The 21,804-nt window shown below is 42.6% G+C and overlaps 2 protein-coding genes across 2 annotated transcripts; both read left to right on the top strand.

The window, feature by feature from the left end:
- The first annotated feature begins 1,120 nt into the window (after positions 1-1,120).
- sufu (suppressor of fused homolog (Drosophila)) lies at positions 1,121-10,458 on the top strand. The gene is made up of 12 exons (XM_069144738.1): positions 1,121-1,458; positions 1,874-2,008; positions 2,281-2,417; positions 3,800-3,942; positions 4,501-4,586; positions 5,204-5,276; positions 5,776-5,932; positions 6,089-6,191; positions 6,694-6,828; positions 8,562-8,700; positions 8,843-8,911; positions 9,021-10,458. The coding sequence occupies exons 1-12, from the start codon at positions 1,310-1,312 to the stop codon at positions 9,108-9,110; spliced, it is 1,416 nt and encodes a 471-aa protein (XP_069000839.1). The 5' UTR covers positions 1,121-1,309; the 3' UTR covers positions 9,111-10,458.
- Positions 10,459-11,734: 1,276 nt separating this feature from the next.
- On the top strand, positions 11,735-21,494 carry LOC138195384 (E3 ubiquitin-protein ligase TRIM8-like). Its single transcript, XM_069144737.1, is given in 8 exon segments — positions 11,735-12,000; positions 12,496-12,524; positions 12,527-13,098; positions 18,611-18,706; positions 19,252-19,485; positions 19,731-19,762; positions 19,881-19,996; positions 20,102-21,494. Coding segments are annotated over 8 exon segments (1,752 nt in total). The 5' UTR covers positions 11,735-11,986; the 3' UTR covers positions 20,761-21,494.
- Positions 21,495-21,804: the final 310 nt, after the last annotated feature.

The raw sequence follows: 21,804 nt of genomic DNA, 5'->3' as shown, positions 1-21,804 counted from the left end.
TTTAAATGATACATATTTAAATATATATAAATAGAAATATATATATATATTATGAGGCCTGTGCCATGAGGTCCAAAGATAACACTGTCCAAAAAGCAGAAAAAAGATCAATCTAAATCTGGATCATGTCTGATCCCCTGCATATATTTACTCTCGTGCCAGACAGTCCAGATAATCTAGTTCCTGGCTCCATTTAAGATTATTTAAAATATTTGTACTTGTTTTCAAGGCATGCACTGATTTAACAGCATACTATCATGATTTACTCTATATAAATGCTACTAACAGCCACCCTATGTAAGGCCCCTTTAAAGAAACTAAAATTGCTTTCATAAAAAGTTTTTTTTACAGTGAATTGTATCAACCATGTTTGAACACATTGTGGATAGAAAAGCAGAGTTGACTAAATTATTTAAGTATCTTTGCTCACATTTATGAGGCACTTGAGTATTTCTATTCTATGATTCTTTTTAGTTTTACTTCACAACATTTCAGAACAAAGTTATAAACAGCAACTACTATGGTGGTTATGATTTCTCGTGAAGAAATTGCTATAAATTAAACAACCCAGAAAGGCAGTTAAAATTAGTTCAACCACATCCACTACAACATTACCCTTTAAAATAATGCCTATACATCAATGCATCAGTTTTTACAATCAAATAGTATAGCCTATACTAGACACGTTGTGCTCACAGCGACCTTTTTTACTGATTAAGTACATTCTGTTGATAATATTTCTGTACTTCTGTTTTTGAATATAGGACGTTAATCCATTTTTACATTTTAGCTTTCATCCTTTTCCTTTGATAAAGTATGTGAATACTTTTTCAACCACTCCTTTGTGGGGATTTCCTTTGAAGATCCATTTGGCCTGTTCACAGCCATCATTTGGCCTCCTGAAAAACTTTGGAGCCCCAACGCTGATGTCATCGCCTCCTTACTGTTTGATTGACAGCGTATGAACCAATTATAATCATCTATAAATCTACAACAACAAAAAAACCGCAATTCTATATTTTCATTGGCTATGATATGCCGTCAGTCAATGACGTATAACCAGCAGCCAACCAATAGTTAAGTCGTTTTTTTGTTTTTTTTTGTAGAGGATGCGTAACAAGCCCCCCGTTGAGTGTAGCGCAGCGATCCGAGTATCCCGTTTACTGTTGCACAACATTACTTGTGTGAAGCTTTAATGGTTTAGTTCAGTTTCTTTTTTTTTGTTGTTAAACTCGGAGGTAGGCAACAAAAGATACCTGCACATACGTTGTGTTTTTACAGAACAGCCGTGTTTGTTCGAGGCCGTGGCATGGATGAGGTACGGCCTACCAGCGGTGCTCCAGCCCACGGGCTGGTGCCGCTGTTTCCCCCTGGACTGCAGGCTATCTATGGGGAATGTCGGCGACTTTACCCCGAGCAGGCCAACCCGCTTCAGGTTACGGCCATTGTAAAATACTGGTAGGTACCTCGTTGCGTGGTTTGACACGTGTGTGTGTGTGTGTGTGGACTTTTTGGAGTTTGTTGAATAAGTTTATGTTGAGATGGAAAGCTGTTCGCCAAGAGTTTTAGCTTTAGCTTCCAGGCTAACAGGAAGGCTCCCAACTAACCAACCCCAAAAAGTCCAGGAGCCACCATGCAGGTACCTGCTGCTGTGGTCCGGGGCGTCTGGACGGTCCAGGACCAAACTAAACATTCTTCATAAAGGGGGGAAAAAAAAACAAAAAAAACCGGATTAAAATGTCCTTCGCTACGTTCACGTATCTCGTCTGAGATAAGTGTCCATGCATGTGTGCTGAGGAGTGAACAGAGTCCCCTTAAAACAAAAACAAACTTTTACATGGCTGATGGTTTTCGTTTTGTGCTTCTCTCACAGGCTCGGAGGACCCGACCCGTTAGACTACATTAGCATGTATAGGAATATGGGCTGTCCCTCTCAGGACGTCCAGGAGCATTGGCACTACGTAAGCTTTGGACTGAGTGACCTGTATGGGGATAACCGCGTTCACGAGTAAGTACTCTATAACTAAGCACAGTTATTCAAGTGTAACCTTGTTCAATTGGACAGCTGTTTTGATTTGTTTCTTTTTTTTCCACTTAATTCATTTTACACTGTGAAAAATGTGGGAAATCAACACATTGCACTTGTATTTGCTCAAGTCAGGAGCCCGTTAAAAGAAACCCACCTGTTGACTAACACTGAAACTTAAAGACTTGCCTTTAGTCCATTTTTTTTTTCTTTCTTGATCTTGACAAGCATTTTGCTCTGTTTGTGTTTGGTAGATTTACAGGAGCAGATGGAGCTAGTGGGTTTGGCTTTGAGCTCACCTTCAGACTCAAAAGAGAGGTGGGGGAGACGGCACCTCCAACATGGCCTGCTGAGCTCATGCAAGGCTTGGCACGCTATGTGTTCCAGTCAGGTAAGAGTACAAAGCAAAACTTATCCTTTGTATCTTTACTCACGTTAAAAACTGTCAAATAATCCACTTGGGACCTCGGGAAGGCAAATTGTTGAATAATCTCTATATTACATTAAATACAACAAACACGTGGTATTATTGTGATGGCTGGATTAAAAAAAAAAAAAGTGTAGTTTAACTGAATATTTTCCAGCTATTGGTCAAACTAAACAAACAGTTTTGATGTATTATTTGTGCTCTGGGTATGTCCTTGTCATTTAAAGGTATTTTAGATACTTTAAGGAGAAAATTATTAACTGACAAAAGATGAATTAAGAGGTCTTTAGAATCATTGTTAGTCAGCCATATGTTCTTAATTTTTATCACTGATTTGGGATTATCTTTTTGTCACAGTCTGTTTGCGGCGTAACAAATTATTTACCTGCATGAGCTTTGACGAACAACTCTTCCCTTTGGCTGCGTTTGTCACACCACAGTGTCACGTCTCTGTGAAGCCAAAGAATGTGCTCTTTGTAAAGGTAGTTTTCGATTCCAGTGATACTTGTAAACATGCTTGAATAGAGGAGTCCCCTTTGGGCATCAGTTTTAGGTTTAGCACTCCTCATTTGGAGTTGTTGGAGCTCTGTGTATTGACAGGAAGTCTAATTTCCCCTCTTACCCTTTTCCATTTTAGTATGATTGTTTTCACAAATGGCAAAGAAGAACTTTGTTGTAGTTTTGATTATATACTCTGCATATAATAAATATATCCTGTGTTGTTAAGTTATTATTATTATTATTATTATTATTTTTTTTTTTTTTTTAAATGCTCAGTCGTGTGTGTCGTGTACAAAGAAAATGTTGTGGACAAAAAGGGAGTGTGCACAAAAGCCATACAGAAATAGAAGAGGGCTATTGACTGCAGGCTCTCTTCTCCTCACCAGCCAGCTCTACTGTGTTTTCCAGCTGGGGTCAATTTGCGTGTGGGTGGGCCGGGCCCCCGGAGCTAAATGAATGCTGATTCCTGGCCATCTTCTCCCTCGCTTTTCTCCTGCAGCGAATTTGGACAGGGTGCATGTTACCTCCCAAGCAGACACATTTACTCAGATGGAAATGTAGTTTTTATGTTTTTTTTTGTGTGTTTTTTTTTTCCACGTTTGGGTCTCAAGTTCTCTCTCATTCTCATTCTCATTCTCTTGCGCCCACTTTACCATTTACGGTAACTTTCCTTCAGTGTTATTCTACAGTCAGGCAATGTGGGACTGTTTCTCAACGATGGCCGAAGGTACAAACGACCTCATGACAGAGTGTGTATTCTAGACAACCTAAAACAGCATGTTTTGTTATACTTTTGAAAATAAATATCTCCCTTTTTTCTCTCTCTCTCTCTCTCTCTCCCGCAGAAAACACATTTTGTAGTGGTGACCATGTGTCGTGGCACAGTCCCCTCGACAACAGTGAATCTCGTATCCAGCACATGTTGCTCACAGAAGACCCGCAGATACAACCAATTCAAACTCCGTTTGGTACAGTGAGCTTTCTCCAGGTGAGTTCAAATATGTGTTCGTCACAAAATAGAATAAATAGAAAACATCTGACATTTGAGGGTTTGGACGATTTATGGACTGCCATTGGGAGAGAAAGTAGTCCAGGCACTTGGCGACAAAGAAGGACACAGTTGTTATACAATTCATGCATTTTTGCCAAAATTCTTATCTAAAATAGTAGAAAAGTTAACATAGGAAAGAAAAACCTTGTAAATCCAAGTATAACTCCAGTTTTATTGTCCAGTAAAATGACAAATCTTTGGAACTGAAGAGTCATCTCTCTCTTTTAAGTCTAAGGAAATGACTCCATTCAATGTTTGTGCAGTACGAGTGTGATCAATCTAATGGCAACAGATGGCTGGCAGACCAACAGTCAGCATCATGTCGGCTGACTCGTTATATATAAACCTATAAGCTGGTCAAATACATTTTGACATTTATCTCATATTATATCATGATGCCAAACATGAATAGAAAGACTGAGACATGGTGAGTTTTGCGACGTTTTACAGCGTGGTTGTCGATGCCTCTCTCATGCGCTGCACTGTCTCTTATAGATTGTGGGTGTATGTACAGAGGAGCTACAGGCAGCCCAACAGTGGAACGGCCAAGGCATCCTGGAGCTGATGCGTGGAGTCCGAGTGTGAGTAAAACTGTAGCAGGCGGTTTGGCCGGATTAAGGAGCCATGTTTCAGATTTGAAAAATGATCATTTGAAGTTTTATTTTGACGCTGGTTTTGTACATAGGTGTTGATCAGTCTAACCTACGCATGTTAGTTGGCAGAATTGCTATGAAGATAATGAATGTAATCACGGTTCTTTAAACAAATCGGGTGTGACGGGATTGTAATCATCTAGAGTTTCAATTTTCAATGCATTTATAGTTGGGGGAAAAAAACAGGTTTTACACTGGATAAGCCAAAAACTCTCTTTTTTTTCACTGCAATTTTTATAACTTCTTTCATAATTTAGGCCAGATCTGCATTTTTGATGGTATAAATATTTTTGTTTGAATCTTATTAAACCGACTGAAAGGTCAGAGCAGCTCTTAGCGAATCAAAAACTCCATTATTTATCTGTTGAAGCACCAATATCTACACATGTCTGTTTGGTTACATCAACGTCACTTTGGTGTGAAATGTATGGAGTCCAGTTTGACGAATGCATTGAGAGCAGCAAGGGAAGAACGCAGTTACTTGTTCATTCATTAACTTTGTGGGTTTAACATGAAGTTAATGCTGGGGTTTGTTCTGTGCACAGAGCTGGTGGCCCCTGGCTGATCACCGATATGAGGAGAGGAGAGACCATTTTTGACATAGATCCACACCTGCAAGTAAGGCTTTATTAAATTCTACACACTCGGCTGAGTGCACTATATTGTATTCAATACAGTGTGACATAAAGGGCGAGCTGATGTGTGTTACAGATGTTAAATCAATTTAGGAATTTAAATCTACTTTGTTCTGTTTTCAGAAACATTTATACGTCTCAAATATTAGATCGAAATGATTTTACTTGAACAGAATCTACTGTTATGTATTGGAAATATAAAAGATATTAGGTAAAAGGAAGACGTTTGTAACTTGCTAACTGGAGCTGGTCCCAGATGATCAGTGATTTGTCCTCTACAAGACGCAAAGTGACCCTCCCATGTGCTATAAAGGGAACCCTTTATAGATCATCTGGCGTTATTTTACAGCAGCAGTTCTGATAGTATTAGCACTGCGTGTTTGCCTACGAATCTTAATGCAGCGTCTTTTCATTTCTGAAAATGCAGTCAAGTTTTATGTGAACTAGTGTTAATGATTGCGTATATATTTTGCTCATCTAAGCAGGAGAGAGTGGACCAGGGCATTGAGACGGAGGGCTCGAACCTGAGCGGGGTCAGTGCCAAGTGTGTGTGGGATGATCTGAGTCGACCGCCAGAGGACGAGGAGGACAGCCGATCCATCTGCATAGGATCGCAGCCTCGCAGGCTCTCGGACAAAGGTATGCCAGCTGCCGAAGGAGCGAAGAGAGCAGCTCCTCTTTAACGGTCCCAAAAAAAGAATTCCTCACCAATCTGTACACACGTGTTCCGCTTTCATGCTGTCAGCAGCGGGTGAAGGAAGGATTCTTTGCTCATTCGTCTGTGTGTGTTGACAGACACAGAGCAGATCAGGGAGACCCTGAGAAAAGGACTGGAGTTTAACAGCAAGGCAGCACTACCGCCTATCAACAACCAGAGACAGAGCCACGAGAGGCCTCAGTGAGTGTTCCTCCTGCACACACACACACGCGCACACACTAACACGCACACACACGCACGCACACACTAACACACGCACGCACACACTAACACACACACACTAACATGGGTTCAGCTCAGCACAAGGGTTGCACCAGGATAACTCCCTCCATGGTGCGCAGTGACTCACCCTGCTGACATCTGAAGTGTTATCACCACTGTTTCTTAGCTACCAAGCTATTGTGTTGCTTTGTCGCTATTCTGTTGCTATTTTCCTGTGGAACTTGTTGCGTCTCCTGCAGAGTCAGGTAGCAGTTCTGTGAAAGGAGTTGCAAAAGCTGTGTCGGTACATTCCCAGTTGCGGGCGAAGGCCAAAGAGCTGCCATTTCCTTCACAGCAGTTGTTTTTTTCTCAGACAGTCATCAGCGTATAAGTGATTGTTCCCTTTTAGACATCCTCACAGTTCCCTTTGTTGCTTTCCTCTCTTTTCTTTTCTCCACTTTTTTTTTTTTCGCTTTCTCAGGAGTCGGAAAGACAGTTTGGAGAGTGAGAGTTCAGCAGCCATCGTTCCTCATGAGTTGGTCCGCACACGCCAGTTGGAGAGCGTCCATCTGAAATTCAACCAAGAGTCAGGCACTCTGCTGCCCCTCTGCCTGCGGTATTTCACCATTTCACCATCTCTCTCCTACACGCTCACGCGCGCGCACGCACGCACGCACGCACACACACACACACACACACACACACACTAAAACTTACCCTTCTGAAACTTCTGTGAGGGCGACAGAAAGAAAATAGTCCAAATATTTGTGTTGAGTGGGTGTGGCAGAATGTCTGAAGGAAACGCCGGCGCAAAAACACAGATGACACGAGTTTGTCAGACATGAAAAAGGGGCTTTCTGTAAGCAAGCACTGACTGAACCTCCTCCCACGTGAACTTTTATTCCACTTCAAAGCCTGACGGAAAATAACAAGGCAGCTAGTTTGTCATGTGTATACTGATATTTCAAGTTAGCAGAACGCGTTCAAAGAAAAACAACTCGAGGTGAATATGTATCTAACCTGGAACATGAATAAAGTGACAGTCATGCGTTTAGTGTTCATAAACAGTGGCGTGGACACAGGCTCATGACTTCTGTATTTTCTGGCGTGTTGTGTGCAAATAGGATTGCTGTTTTTGCATCTCTTTTGTGACTCTCGACTAACTCGGGCACCACACAAAGTCACTGTACAGTGGCAGCATAGCCGGAGCTCATGTACGGTGACTGGCGCTCTTTACCGCTCGCCCACACAGAAAGAAGAACGGACGGAGGTTTAGAGAGGCAATTCGCACGATCTGCTAAATTTATGACTGATTTTCAGACATCAGAAATTCCATGCTAGAGTTGCTGATATGCGAGTTGAAGATGAAGTTTTATTGTTCGTCTCGTAGGGGGCTCGCGCAAAGTGCTGCTAACGTTATTGTTCTGTGTCCATGGGTGGGGGGGAGAGTGAAACCTGTGATTATTAGCAAAGTAGTCATTTTTCTGCTTTCTCTTCCACTGCCACGAAGATGTGTTAATATTACTGCGGTGTGTGCTGGTACGATGGTTAGTAACACTTCCTCATGAGGTCACTCTCACTGGCTACCCTGGGTTTCTTCTCAATATTGCGCTGCAGGCTTTGGAATCGTGGATGCCCTGGCCCAGTAACATGATGTCCGTTAACTCACTGCACTACAGGATTATTTGGACAGATAATCAGTTCAGACCAGCTTTGAATCGGAAAACATCCCGACGATCATCGGGAGGGGCGAATCGGACCCGAAATCCAGCTAATTATCCTCGAGGGTGGGGCCGGCGTTGGCAATCTGATAGAAACTGTTGGGGTTATAAAAGCTCCTCCGGTGATACGATGTCCTTTGCATAGTCAAGAGGATGAACTGGCTGGGTTTTTTTTGTTTTTTTTTACTTTCTCTCTCCTAGGAAAAAACAAGACCAGAGTTGGTTTATAAAGAGAGCTTTGTGTGAGAAGGAGTGATGTGCTGGGAGTTCAGAGGGAGAACACTGTGTAAAGAAACCAATTACTTGATCTCAGCACAAGAGTGAGATTAGGTCAAACATTTCCTACAAAACTATTACCTCTGATATTTATGCAACAGACCCAAATAGAAGGACATATCTCTGTCATCATAGAGATACACTAACTGATTTCTTCCTGGTAATTTAGGACGGTATCGCTTTCTTTTATTGCCAAGCCACGATGTGCCTTGTTTCTGCCAGTGAAGCTTACGTGTTATATTCACATGGAAAAGGAAATATTCTCTGAACACATTCACTTCTTATGAATGCGCAATGAACTTTGTAGTTCATATCGTATTGTGTTTATTTATTTTTTTTAAATTTTCAACAGAGGCCGGTTGCTCCACGGGAGACACTTCACTTACAAAAGTATCAACGGAGACACAGCCATTACCTTCGTGTCGACAGGAGTTGAAGGCGCTTTTGCCACTGAAGAGCATCCTTACGCAGCCCACGGCCCCTGGCTTCAGGTACACACACACACACACACACACACACACACACACACACACACACACTCTCTCTCTCTCTCTCTCTCTCACTCACTCCGAGTTTCTGTGCGGTGCTTTCGTATGTGTTGCATTTATTTGACCTTGTCCTCTTCCTTTACAGATATTGTTGACTGAAGAGTTTGTGGAGCAAATGCTCGGGGATTTACAGGAACTGAACACTCGTGAGGAGGTAAGTAAAACCATTGTGTATTTTTAACTTTTACTTTCACTTTGGTTTTTATTCATCTGCCTGCTTGTTGTTTTTTTTTTTACCATATATGCCCTTTCTCTTTGAATAGACAAAGTTGCCAAAGGAGTACAGTTGGCCAGAAAAGAAACTGAAGATCTCTGTCCTACCAGACTCTGTGTTTGATAACCCGCTGCAATGAGACAGAGACACTCACTCTCTAGAAAACACCAATAGAAACACCTGCAGATACACACTTCCAGCGTGGACCATCTTGAACAGGAGACCTCCCGGGACACACCGTGACCTTGATCTGTCGGGACGTAAGGACGTGTTGTTCCCACAGTGGATGGCCAGAGACTGTTTGACTCCTGAAGATGATCCGAGTAGATGATCAAAACACTTGTGACTGTTACTGCATTCTCACACTCGTAGAAATGTTTACAACATCTCTCTTGAGGCTTGAATGTTTTTAAGAACATAAAATCAGCCTTCCAACCAGCCTGTCCAGATGGTTGACCTGTTAGAACAACCCTGTAGGGCAAACAGGATGCTGTCATTCCTCCAAAACATGTACAGCACTAATGCTGTTGAGCATGCATCCTGTGATCAGCAGACAGAGTGACTCAAGCAATAACTGGGTTGCACTTCTCAAAAACAGTTGTATTTATTCCAGTGGCCTTAGAAAGGGAAGAAAGATCACAAGTTGAAACTTTGAATCAGTGTTGTTTTCAGTCGAATGTGTATAGTATTTACAAATGCTGGACATTTTTCTCTTGCGTGTTTGTGGTCACACCAAAGTTTTAACTGTTACTGTCAGTGCTGTTTGTGTCTCAGCCGTTTCGTGACTTTAACAGTAACCTGACCGGCTATGAGCTGAGATGAACTATCATTCACTGCCTCTTCTTATGTATCAGACAAATGCTGCAGGCATTACCACTTCTATGCTCCTGTGTCAAGAACACAACTCCCGTATTGACTCCTGAATGCATTTTATGGATGTACAATGAAATACATGAAGTCTGTTGTAAATGTTAAAAGATTGGGAATCTGTCCTCTCAAGTGCTCTCTCCGGTGACCACATAAATGTGTTTTTCTTTTGTTTTGTTTTTTATCAGTGGGACCTGCTTGAAAATGAGTTGGGAGTAATTCCTCAGTGCCTTGAGCTCATTAGGACAACATGCTATATTTTTCGTAGACTCGTAGCGCTGCCCGCATCTCCTGGATAGTCCAGAGAGATCACTTTGAATCGAGGCTGCTGCGTTCACTGCCTTTTATTGATACACTCCTTACATTCCACGTTGACGCCAAAACCGAGACAAGACTACTTTTACTGCAGTGTCTTCACACAAAAATTTACTCTTGTACAACACATGGTGGCATATCTTATTTGTGTTTGTTCTTTTCATTCAGAAAGGCAAATATAAAGTGTAGACATCATTGATACTGTTGAATTTTGTAATCTTGTTGACTGAACTGTTTGATTGTAATCCCAAGTGCATTAAAGAGTGTAGGTATTTACACAAATAAAGCTGGATCACTAATTCAGAGTCACAGTGGAACTTCTTGCTTATACATATTTTGTGTCTATTCATTATAGAAAGTTGAGCAACTAGATTATGTTATTTTACATATTCTTATTAATACCTATATAAACCATGATCACAAAATGGTTTGATTATTTAATAAAGCCAAATGTATACATTTTCTTATAAAATATACAGATATAATGATTCACTTCTAGTATTCCAGTATTAAGTAATGGAGTTATTAAAGGTCAACTAGAGATATAGATTTTTTTAATTTCTACCTTTAGCATCTGTTATAAATCTGGCAAAAAACTTTAGTGGTGGTGTCGGTGGCCTTTTCCTAATAAATATTTATGGACTTCTCACGTTCTAATAAGCCATACAGTCTGAACTTGAACATGTTAATAAATTGTCAAACAGTGGATTTTGATCCACATACTTTCCAAATCAATTTAAGTGGTGTAATTTACACATTTATTAGTAAGATACACATTCCTTATGTTATTTCTTAATGATGCACAAACTTTAACATTTCTTTTGCTACATTGTACTTTTTCTTATCTTTTAATTTTCTATACAATATTGTTGATGTATATTGTAGTATAATGCACGTATTTCAAAACATTTCTTATTGTCTAATTTTCCTGTAGTTTCTCTGCTTATTTGTATTTCTACTCTAGAATGTGAGGAACTGACCCAATTTCCCCTCAGGGATCAATGAAGTATTTCTCATTCTGTTTCTAAATCGGATAATTATTCAAGGTGTGGATTTCCTATCCTGTTTTACCCACTGGACAAAAAGAGTAACTGCCCACGGCCTCCGAAGCCTCATGTCTGCACGTTAGTTGATTTTGGTGGTTTAAACACTGCAAATCTGTAATGGACTTTGTGCCACTAAATTACAATATGAACATAATGTACTGTAATGTCTCTGAATCATAATGTAGTTTTAGGGTCTTTAAATAAAATATCATAATAGGCCTACTTTATGCAATAAATATGTCACCTTACAACCGAAATCCATTCTGAATTTTTTTTTCCATATTTCCCACTTCTTCTCCCCATCCATCGAGCTTCTTATGGGCCCCTGGGGGCCTCTGCTCCTATCCCAGCCAGCCAAGGAGTCCACTTTGGGAACCGCTGGTGCAAAGCATGACGGTTCACACTATTGTGTCCTGGTCTTTTGCAGTGTGTCCGGTAGAGTTTGCTGTGTGCCCGCTGCTTGGCCTCCCTTCTCTCGGCTCCTCCCCGTCTATGTATCAACTCGGTGACGGGTCACGTTATTGGAGGGGGGCAGTCGGTGTGGAAGCACTGCGCTCCCTTCCGACGAGTTACTATCTGCCTGAGCTTACGCCACAAAATATTTCTCAAAAGAGTTGACGGGAAAGCGAAACCTGCCGAGAGAAGCAGCCGGGAATCCTCTAAAATCCCAGCGCGTTGAGTGCAGCGTCGGACACACGACTGAAAACCAAGCAAGGGAGCTGGATCTCATCGCGGGCTGGATGACAAGCTCTCCGGCATTATATGTGCACCGGAGTCTGCCGACGACATGGAAAATAAATAGTTGGTAACGTTGCGTTTCTTCCATAAGAATACATTTATTATGTTTCAGCAGAATGCTTTAATACCCAATGAACAGCGGGCGCCTGCGCGTAAAAATAAAATGTCAATTTAGGATTTTGTTAGACATTTCCAGTGTTATTCAGCAGCAAGTTGTCACTCGCTTTCAAACGTCCTGTTCCCCAGCGAACATATACAAACATTATCTTAACATTTTACGCCATGTGAATCGTTTTATTACGACAATAGTTTGGGATGTGCGAGTTTCACTGATTGCTCTCTGTGGCCGTTTGAATACGCGAAGGAGAGTTCCTCTTACCTGTTTCTATAAACTGGCGTTTAACCCTAACCGGTTTTTGTAATACATATTTAATAAGCCTCTATCTCAGAAGTATTTCTCCGCCTGTGGGTTTTCTTGGTTCACACCTGTCTGTGTCATTTTGGATGGGGATGAGACTGTGGTACCCATAACTAATTCACAGTTTTGCTCTTTTACAGTTGCCCACCGTCAGTTTGGATTCATCTGAAGTCATGGATGCAAGCTGGAAAAACTGCTTCGAAGAGGAGCTTCTGTGTCCCATCTGCCTGAATGTTTTTGATGAACCCATCCAGCTGCCATGCAAGCACAACTTCTGCAAGGGCTGCATCTCGGAGGCGTGGGCCAAAGAGAGCGCCGCGGTCCGCTGTCCCGAGTGCAACCACGACTACGACCAGAAGCCCACGCTGGAGAAGAACTTCAAGCTCGCCAATATAGTGAAGCGCTTCAACGCGCTGAACACTGAGAAAGTCCCTGCTGTGTTACACTGTGTCCTCTGCAGACGCGGCCCCCCGCTGCCCGTGCGGAAAGTCTGTCTGCGCTGCAAGGAGCCCTGCTGCCAAACTCACATCCAGACGCACCTTCAGCAGCCGTGCTCGGCCCCGGGACACCTGTTAGTCGACGCCGAGGAGCTGAGCGCCTGGACCTGTCCCAGTCATGAGGAGTACAGGCTGCTCCACTGTGAGGAGGAGCAGGTGGCTCTGTGTCCGTTCTGCTGCATCTCTCACTGCACTAACCAAAGACACACAGTCTGTGATGTGGATACACAACGCATACAAATGCAGGTAGACAAACGCACACCCACACGAACTCTCCTGCACACCAATTCACTTCCGTCTATCTGCTGAAACGCGGATGACAGTGGAAAGATGTGGAAAGGTGCACACACGCCACGGATATTTCTTTTGAATTTCAAGGAAGCAAACATTTCTTTCAGTTCACCAGCCTATAAAGGCTTTCTCTCTTTTCCTCCGCTTTTAATCTTATCTGATGTGAAAGGACTGGACAGGTGAAAGCCACCCCTCTGGGTAGATGGTAGCACACATGGAAACACACACACACACACACACACACACACACACACACACACACACACACACGCGCGCACATACACATACGTCACCCACACTGCTTTTAACCTTGATCATACCACCCACTCCACCAGAGCGCCACGCCTTCCCATTAGCCGCGCCGTGCCCTCGGGTAAGTGCTGTGATGCAATCTGCATCCACCGGAAATGATGACCCCTGTGCAGTGGGGGCCCATCCACATGGAGTTTGTTTATGGCAGCCACCGCGATCAATTTCAAGGGTTGGTTCCTGAGGAAATGCACGCTGGCAAGGCTTTCCAAGCTGATAAATGAATGTGGTGATTTGTGATAAATGTCAGCATTTCAGCCTGGGGTTAGAAAGGTCATTCTCGGGACATATTTGCGGGGGAAGGGAGTAAGAAGTAGAACAGAAAGGAGTAAAATAGAATCAGCAGAAGGTGTGTTAATCTGGCTCCAAAGTGGCAACAAGTGAATAATGATCTGTCTTGGCAGGGCTGACCTCAAGATGCATGGAGGAATGCATCTCGCATAAAGGCCAGCATGCCATTGCTGGGCCCACTTACGTATTTCCCTCAGTCTTTATTTCAGTTTGCTCTCTTTTCACCAAGTCTAATGTAAGTAGAAAGGTGTAAAAAAAAAAAAAAAAAAAAAAAAACAGCCACCCACGCTGCCTTATACACACACTTCTTCCCTGTTCCTCCCTTTCTGTGAAGGGGAGGGAGTGAGAATGTGATTGGTTTTAGCATCTGCTGTGTTGCTGTCTTCTTGATACTTTTGACGATTGTATTATTCCAGTTGGAAAAGTTGCGGACGCATTTCTTTCCAGGGTAGATCACAAAGTTCTCCATCAGTTGAATCCTTCATTACAAACTGTTGCCCTGGTTCAGAGCTATTATTGGGACAAAAGATGTCTGTTCAGCCCTTTCCACAGCTGCTCTCTCTACACATGCACACACCCACCCATCTCTCTGTTCTTTCACAACTGTATGTTCGCAGGGCAAATGGAGTTCTCCAGGAGTCCGAGTTCCCGTCTCTCCTCAGATTAACACGTTCCCTGCTTGGCCATTCAGACACTGAGTGCACTCTAACTTATTAAGAAATGTGGCAATAGCCAAAAAGTTAGCCTTCTTGTATGCTGGGGCATTTGTTAAAGTAATTTGAGGCCCGAGTGGCTTCTCATCATTACTTACTAAGAGGTCGTTCTCCTTGACAGAGCTGTGGTCTATTTTGGTAAAAGGATTTTAAATTCCCCTGCCAGCACTCTTGTTACTTTTGGGATACACAAAGAGGGAATAAACCAACCAATATCTTTGGTTATCTTTGGCTCTCAAATGAGACTTTTACAGTAACCTTTTGCTGGTGCGCTGGTAATTTCAAAACGAGAAAGGAAGCGTAATGTAATAGTAATGTCGTCCCTGGGACAAGCGGAGGAGGAGCCCTCCCACACAGCCTCACCTTGGTTTTCTCAGGCACCTTAGCAGGAAACCATCGCTCATGGAAGCGATGCTGTTTGCAGTTCCTTCTATCTGGGCTGGAGTGAGTCAGTTCACCAGAATGCTGAGGGCAGTCCATTGACATCAGACGTGGGGAATAGTTGTCAGTTGATTGTGAAAGAGGCTCTCTGTTCATTGAGCCTAAGGCTCCTCATTTAAACATGAGCTTCCTGGCAACCTGTGGCTGTCTGGATGCCTAAATAGGACAGTGGGGAAAGTGATCATTCGCGGGTTTAAGCCTGATAAAGGTAGGCTTTCATGCTGTGCTATGCTGCCCCTGCCCCCTTATGCTATTTCAAACAACACGACGACACAAAAAAGGAATTGGAGGAAACTTGACAAAATGAGGAAGTCAGTTGTTGAGCAGAAGCATCAAGGCACAGATAAGCTGTTGCCATAACGTGACGCCAACTCGCATAAACCAGCTCGCGCACCGTTTACAATACCATAAACCCAGCAAAGGTTTCTTTACCTGTCAATACAACATTCACAGTGAAGGCATGAGGCGCCACTGCGCAGTTATAGTCTGTTAAAGACAGTGACAATCAAAACAAACGTACTGTCTGAGAAGGTTTTAGGCGTTGTGCACACGGTACATGGAAAAGAAACAACTATCTAGCTGCTATGTGAGTTCGCAGGGCAGAGTCAGTTCTTATGGGTATTATCAGGTTGTTTGAAGAGGAGTGTTTAGCTGACATTGCCTCTTGTGTAAGCAAGATGTTGTGTGGAGATGTAGTGCAGGTGTTGGATGTGTTATGACCGTGTGAAACGGGAATAAGGACCACTCTGCTGGTTTAACATAAATGCTGCTGGTCTCATGTAAGAAGGTGTGAAATCGTGACTCATTAATATCACATCCATGTACTCTGCAGGTCGGCACAAAATAATTATTTTCATTATTAATTGATCTGTTGACTATTTTCTCGAATAATCAATTCACTGTTTGGTCTTTAAGGTGTCAGAAAATGGTGAATAATGTCGACCAGCGTTTCCCAAAGCCCAAGGTGCAGCTACATATTTTTTTTTTTAGTTTTTTTCTTGACTAACAGCCCCCAACCAGAAGATGTTCAGTTTATTATCACGGAGGATGATGGTGGCACAGTGGTGCGGTGGTTAGCACTGTTGTCTTACAGTAAGAAGGTTCTGGGTTCAAACCTCTGCCAGGGGCCTTTCTGTGTGGAGTTTGCATGTTCTCCCCGTTCCTGCCCCCCCCCTCTCCCTCCTCCTCCCCCCCACATACATGCTGGTTGAACGTGTGATCTACATAATACAAGGAGACGCTCATTAAAACACTGCTCTCCAGGACCATCAGTGGTCAAACACTCCGCAGGGTACCTTTAATCCAAGCACTAATCCAAAATGTAAACAAAAGTGCTGCGCAGTTTAAAATATCAACAAGTTTGAAGAGGTCATTTCTTACACTAACCAATACAATAATTACACTGTTTAACCAACGCACAAATGCGCCACGTTTTTCCTCAAACTCTTTAGTTCTATTTATGACTTTGAATTGAGTTTATGTGAACCAAAATTGAAGCATTAGGCAGAATAGTTTCCAGGTGTGGTGGTGAGCTTTTGAAAGCCAGAGCTGTGCCTGTGCACTCGTTGAGCTTGTTGTGTGATTATGAGTGATACAGAATCCAAAGCAAGCGTAGCTGTCAAATACATCGTACATTTCTCCAAAATATAAATTCAACAACATACAGTTACGACTAATTAAAGGTGGGGTTGTTGCTCCGGCAAATGTATAATTTATCATTTTATGAAGTTTGGCTTCCTCAAGACCGCCCATAAAGTAAGATGTATATTTGATTTCTCTCTTTTGGGACGAGAGAGATGGTCACCACTGCAATTGTGATGCAGAAATTAATGTGTGCACCAATTATTGGAAAAGTGACGTTTTCTACCAAGCACTTAAAGCTGTTCTGATCAATATTTTTATATTAACAATGGATCAAATGACTTACTGTAATGTGAGAAGAGCCACTCGTAATAGCCAAATCCAAAGAGAACCGTCACTCGACTGCATTTTCCATCAGTTCAGCTGAGCTTTTTAGCGTCGTTCAATTAATGGATTTGAATTTACGACTTTATGTAGACTTTACTGATTTGCGTCACTCTCATCAGTGAAATTTTAAGCCACAGAAACCAGCTCAACATTGAAGGCCCTATATTTGAAAAATCAATATTTCTGTTTCTTTTTCCTTTTTTGATCATAAAGCAGCTCTCTTCTAAATAAGCCAGCTAAGAGATGGTAGGGACCACATTAGAGCTAAAAGGAGTGTGAATATTTGAATTAGATTTGTTGTGTGGCCAGAAATATGACTCCAAATGAGAGCTGATCTTGGTCCATGTCTGCTGTATGTATGTTTGCTAATGGTGATAATATGTCAGTGTTAATAGATTATTCCACTGTGCCTAAGTGCCCCCCAAATATACTTTTATGGTGCTTTAACAGTTAAAATACCACTTAGGCATCTATTGCCAATATTCCAAGTTTCTGTCTCCTCCAAGGACTGGGTGGGTGAGACAAAAATATTTCTGCTGTTCCCCAGGTAAAACATTTGCCAGCAGCCTTTTTCACTAAATGACGGTGTAAAGAATATGTAAACAAGCCAAACCGGGTGCTGTGTTAGCATTGGCGAGTATTTTATGTCATTCAGAGTCTTTTTGTTTTAGAAACTAGTTGGACTGTTGCAAGTGCTCACTGTATAGTGTAGTGGCCAGCCAGTTGATGTCCATAACACAACATGAGTGTTGTAAGCAGCTGAAGAGGCCTGTTGCTGTGATACCACAATGAAACTACCCTGAAACTAGCTCACTCGAGACCACAGGAATGTCCTCATTCTCCCTATCTCTTTTCTGCTGCAAACTTTTTTCTCTTTTGCTTTCGTTCTCTTTTTTTTTTGTATGTCTATCTCACTTTCTTTCTGCCTGTTATTGGCATGTGCAAAGCAGTGCCTTTCCTCTAGTTCCCTTTTCTCCGATGCACACTGGTGGGGAGGGAGAGATCCGACCCCGGCGTTGTGCACACAGACATGACAATCTGTCACTGACACAGAGGCCAATGCAAACAATGGGAGCAATGCATGTGGCAAAATGAGAAAGCAGAGAGGGGTAGTGAGACACCCCCACTCGTTTCTCCCTCCCGCTCCCTCACATACACATTAGCTTTCACATATAAATACATACACACGTCTTTGTTGCCATGACAGCCGATTTTCTCCTATTTGGGCATGGTGCCTTTCCCATGCAGAAACAGTTCATTAAAAGCTCACCTGCCCTCCCCTGTTCCCAGTTAGCTGTCAGTCTTTGACTGCAGATTGATTTCCATCTCCTGCAGTAAATGGAGAAGGATTATGTTTACCGGCTCTTTTACAGGCCTTTGGCTCATTTTGCACTCTTGATTGAGTCCATAGAGGAAGTAGGCTGGTCCCAATAATAGACTTCTCTTGATGTTGCAGGATCCCTGGCAAACTTAAGAGCAATCACAGATGGATTTGTGTAATTGTATTTGCCTTTGCCGGGCTAATAGATAAATGTGAATACTTGTCGCTCGTTGTTTTCTCTTTCCAATCAGGATTGTGGAGGAGGTTGTCTTTGTGAGTTGTGAATAGCAACCAAGTTTGCTGAGGTCACAGCAGATGACCCAATTTATAAAAAAAAGTTTCAGTAGGTGTATATTTTGTTTTGCCATTTTCAGTGTGTTGTTGTGGGTATTCTGTCTAATCTGTCTATGTCATCTCTCCACAGGCCATGCTAATGAGGCAGTCAGACAGACTGGACGGTCGTGTTCAGAACATCGATGAGCAGCTCAACAAGCTGGAGTCAGACAAGACACTGATGAAGGTAGACTGCACATTGCATACACATACAGAGACTCAGTTCTGATGATGATCAGTACTTCTCATCATGTAGTTTGGTGCTGTAATTTTGTCTTCTGTTATAAAATGACTGTACCTTTATATTGCTGTAGTCATTACAAATGACTTTCCCACTTCCTAATTCTGAACAAAAAAAGAACAAATTCCACAAAACAGTACAAAAAATATACAACAACTGAACTCTTCCATTCATGACTGTGTATTGAATTTTATTTTCATCTCTGTTGTTTTCTGCTGAAAAGGTTGATAAAAATGTATGTAGATGTTTGTTTAACATGTGTGTAAAAATGCCTTTAACCCAAGTTGACAGGTTGACCCAAGGAGGCCGTGAGGGTTTCTTTAAAGAATGATCACCAATTATCCCAAAAAATATAAAAAAAAGTATAGAAATAAAATAGAACTTGGTTGAACACAGCTGCAGGTCATTTTGACCTGAGGACAACGGGAGGGTTAATAACTATTAAGTGCGCTTGTATCTCAACTTGTCTCCCTCGTGTCCTTCCTCCACAGGATGCAGTGTCTGAGCTGAAGGAGCGTGTGAGAGCCCAGTATCAGAGGATGCATGCGCTGCTAGAGGCAAACCAGGCTGGCACCATGCAGATCCTGGAGAACACTTATGCCATGTACGTGAGGAAGAACTCTCAGCAGGCTCTGCAGCTCAAAGACATGCACCAGGAAGCAGAAAAACTCCTGAGCTCGGTACAAACGGTCTTCCAAAGAGCTGACAGTATGAACTTCATGAAGGTACAAATCTGCTCTTCATTTTTCCATTTCTCCCACACACATTTCTATCAGTACAGTCACGCTTTACAGCATTTGCATCTGCAGAAAACCAGAAAATGGTTCTTTTCCACAACTTAAAAAGCATTGTGACACAGAAATGTCACGTGTAAAAAGTGCTGATGTATGCACATAGTGTACACAGACAGACCACAGCAAACCCTTTCACTGTGTGTGAGTGACTTGTGCATGCTTGTTGTCTTTTTCAGAACACAAAACCTTACCAGCTGCTAATGGACAGGTAAGCATTTCTTCTAAGAAGCTGTTTTTAACTGCGTTGAGTGTGAGTGTGTCTAAATGAAGGATGCAAACAGCTTGAATCTGGTCCTCATTGTTTTATTTGTATTGTCCTTTTTAAGGTCAAACTCTCACCTGAGCAGTGCCATCCCTCCACTCAGAGTGGGCCAGCTCAACTCCCATCACTTGCTATCCGATCTCTCAACGAGAGAGAAGAACTTGAGAAAAATGCTGGAAGGTAGGAAAGAAATGCAGCGAGTGAGTAAAGATTAAGGAAGATGACGACTGTAAAACATCAATTAACTGCTATCTCTTTCTGCCCCACCACTACTCTCCTTCTCAGAGCCGCTCAATGAGGCGCCCATTCTTGAGATCCTCCACTCTCACAGCAGCTCTGCTGGCCCCCAGCTGGGTACTAGTTCAGGACTACAAAAGAGGAACTACAGTATGGCTTTCCTGGAAAGTAACACAGAAAACTCCATAACCCAGGATCCTACACATGTGCTCTACAGCAGCAAAAAAACCTTCCAGCCTGACCAGAGTCATCGTGCTTCATCTGTGTATTCATCGGAAGTCCTCTCCCAGAATCCTCACACTGGCCTCGGCCACAGTCGGCTCCTTGACACCTCTGCCCATCACCTGGTGGGTCTACCTTCCAGCTCCAGCCACCACTCAGGGACCATATTCCCACCCTCCCACTTCCCCACCGGAGGTGGCTCGCAACAAGCCATGTACGAAGGGAGGAAAGTACTGATGTGCACTCTAAATAACTGCTGCTGCTCCACGGCCCCCGCTGCTCGAGCCCGGCCTCCGTACCCAGCATCAGACTCCTTCCCCTCCATGACCTCTCAGGAGTTTCCCCCACATGCCCCGCTGCCCGCGACCCAACCACTGCAGCATTTTCCCATGAGGGGACTGATGGAAGCATCACAGACAGCCAGGCACCCCAACTTCTACGGGCTGTATGGCCAGTCTTCAACGAAACATTACGGGACCAAGTGATAAACCAGAATCAGCGTTTGTTCTGTTTTATTACATCAAATCTGGCTTCAGTATTTCCATGTTGGCTTTGTGTTCCTTTCCATTTTGGTTCAAAGATTCTGTCTCCTACATAATAACATTATTTCAACGTTTATTTGACACCATTTCCCTGAATCACAGTGACACCAGTAATTTCAAAAGTTGATCATTTTTAATTTTTAATTTATTTTCTGTTTTGACTCGACTGGAAGTGCTAATGTGAATAATGTAGTCTTAAATCCGTTCAAGCAGTGAACTTAAAGAAAATGACATATCCTTCAACACGAGTCCTGTCATGGGACTCCAGAGACTCCAGTGCCTAAAAAGACTGTTAACACACTCTTATTGTACTTGCAATTTCCTTGCTCTTGATTATTTCCTGTTTGCTGCTGAAAGCATGCAGGGAGCCTCTCCATGCACTCCAAAGTCCATTTGGAAAACACTGGACTACAAATGCTCTTCAGGTTTTTCATGATTTTTTTTTATAGGAGATTATGAATAAACCAAAATCTGTGGAAAATGTGGAATAAATAAACAAGCATATGAAATTACCTTTTGTTGTATTTGAAGCACTGGTTTACAGATTTAAATGTAATCGTGTCTGCATTTATCCATGGTGACACTTTGTAGTCTGAGGTCTGTATGTACTGAGGAGCACACGCGATTTGTTTGTGTTAAGAGGTTTTACAGTGTGACCCTCTGGGGTACAGATTAAATATCAGAGCTTCCTGTTAAAAAGAAAAAAGGTCATTATTGCAGTATATCCCACCCTGCAACTGAACAACAATCCAGTCATAGGCTTGTAAAACAGAAAAAAAGAGACACTGACTGACCACATGTTTGAGATCTACTGCGTTCAGAGTTATCTCAGAACACAGTGGAGGAGGTTTGGACAATGATTTGTTACAGACCGGCCCACAGCAGGCCCATTATCTGCCAATTTAGGACAGTTCACTTCCTTGTCAACATCCTGGTCTCTGGCAAAATCTCTCTGTCTCATCCCTCTTTGTCTCGTTATTGGAGCTG

The sequence above is a fragment of the Embiotoca jacksoni genome, unplaced genomic scaffold (genome assembly GCF_022577435.1).
Source record: "Embiotoca jacksoni isolate LCO1_2020_lvr unplaced genomic scaffold, fEmbJac1.0.p SCAF_12, whole genome shotgun sequence".
Classification (NCBI taxonomy): domain Eukaryota; kingdom Metazoa; phylum Chordata; class Actinopteri; family Embiotocidae; genus Embiotoca; species Embiotoca jacksoni.
The sequence above is the reverse complement of the archived record's forward strand: the minus strand, read 5'-3'. Positions and strand labels throughout refer to the sequence as shown.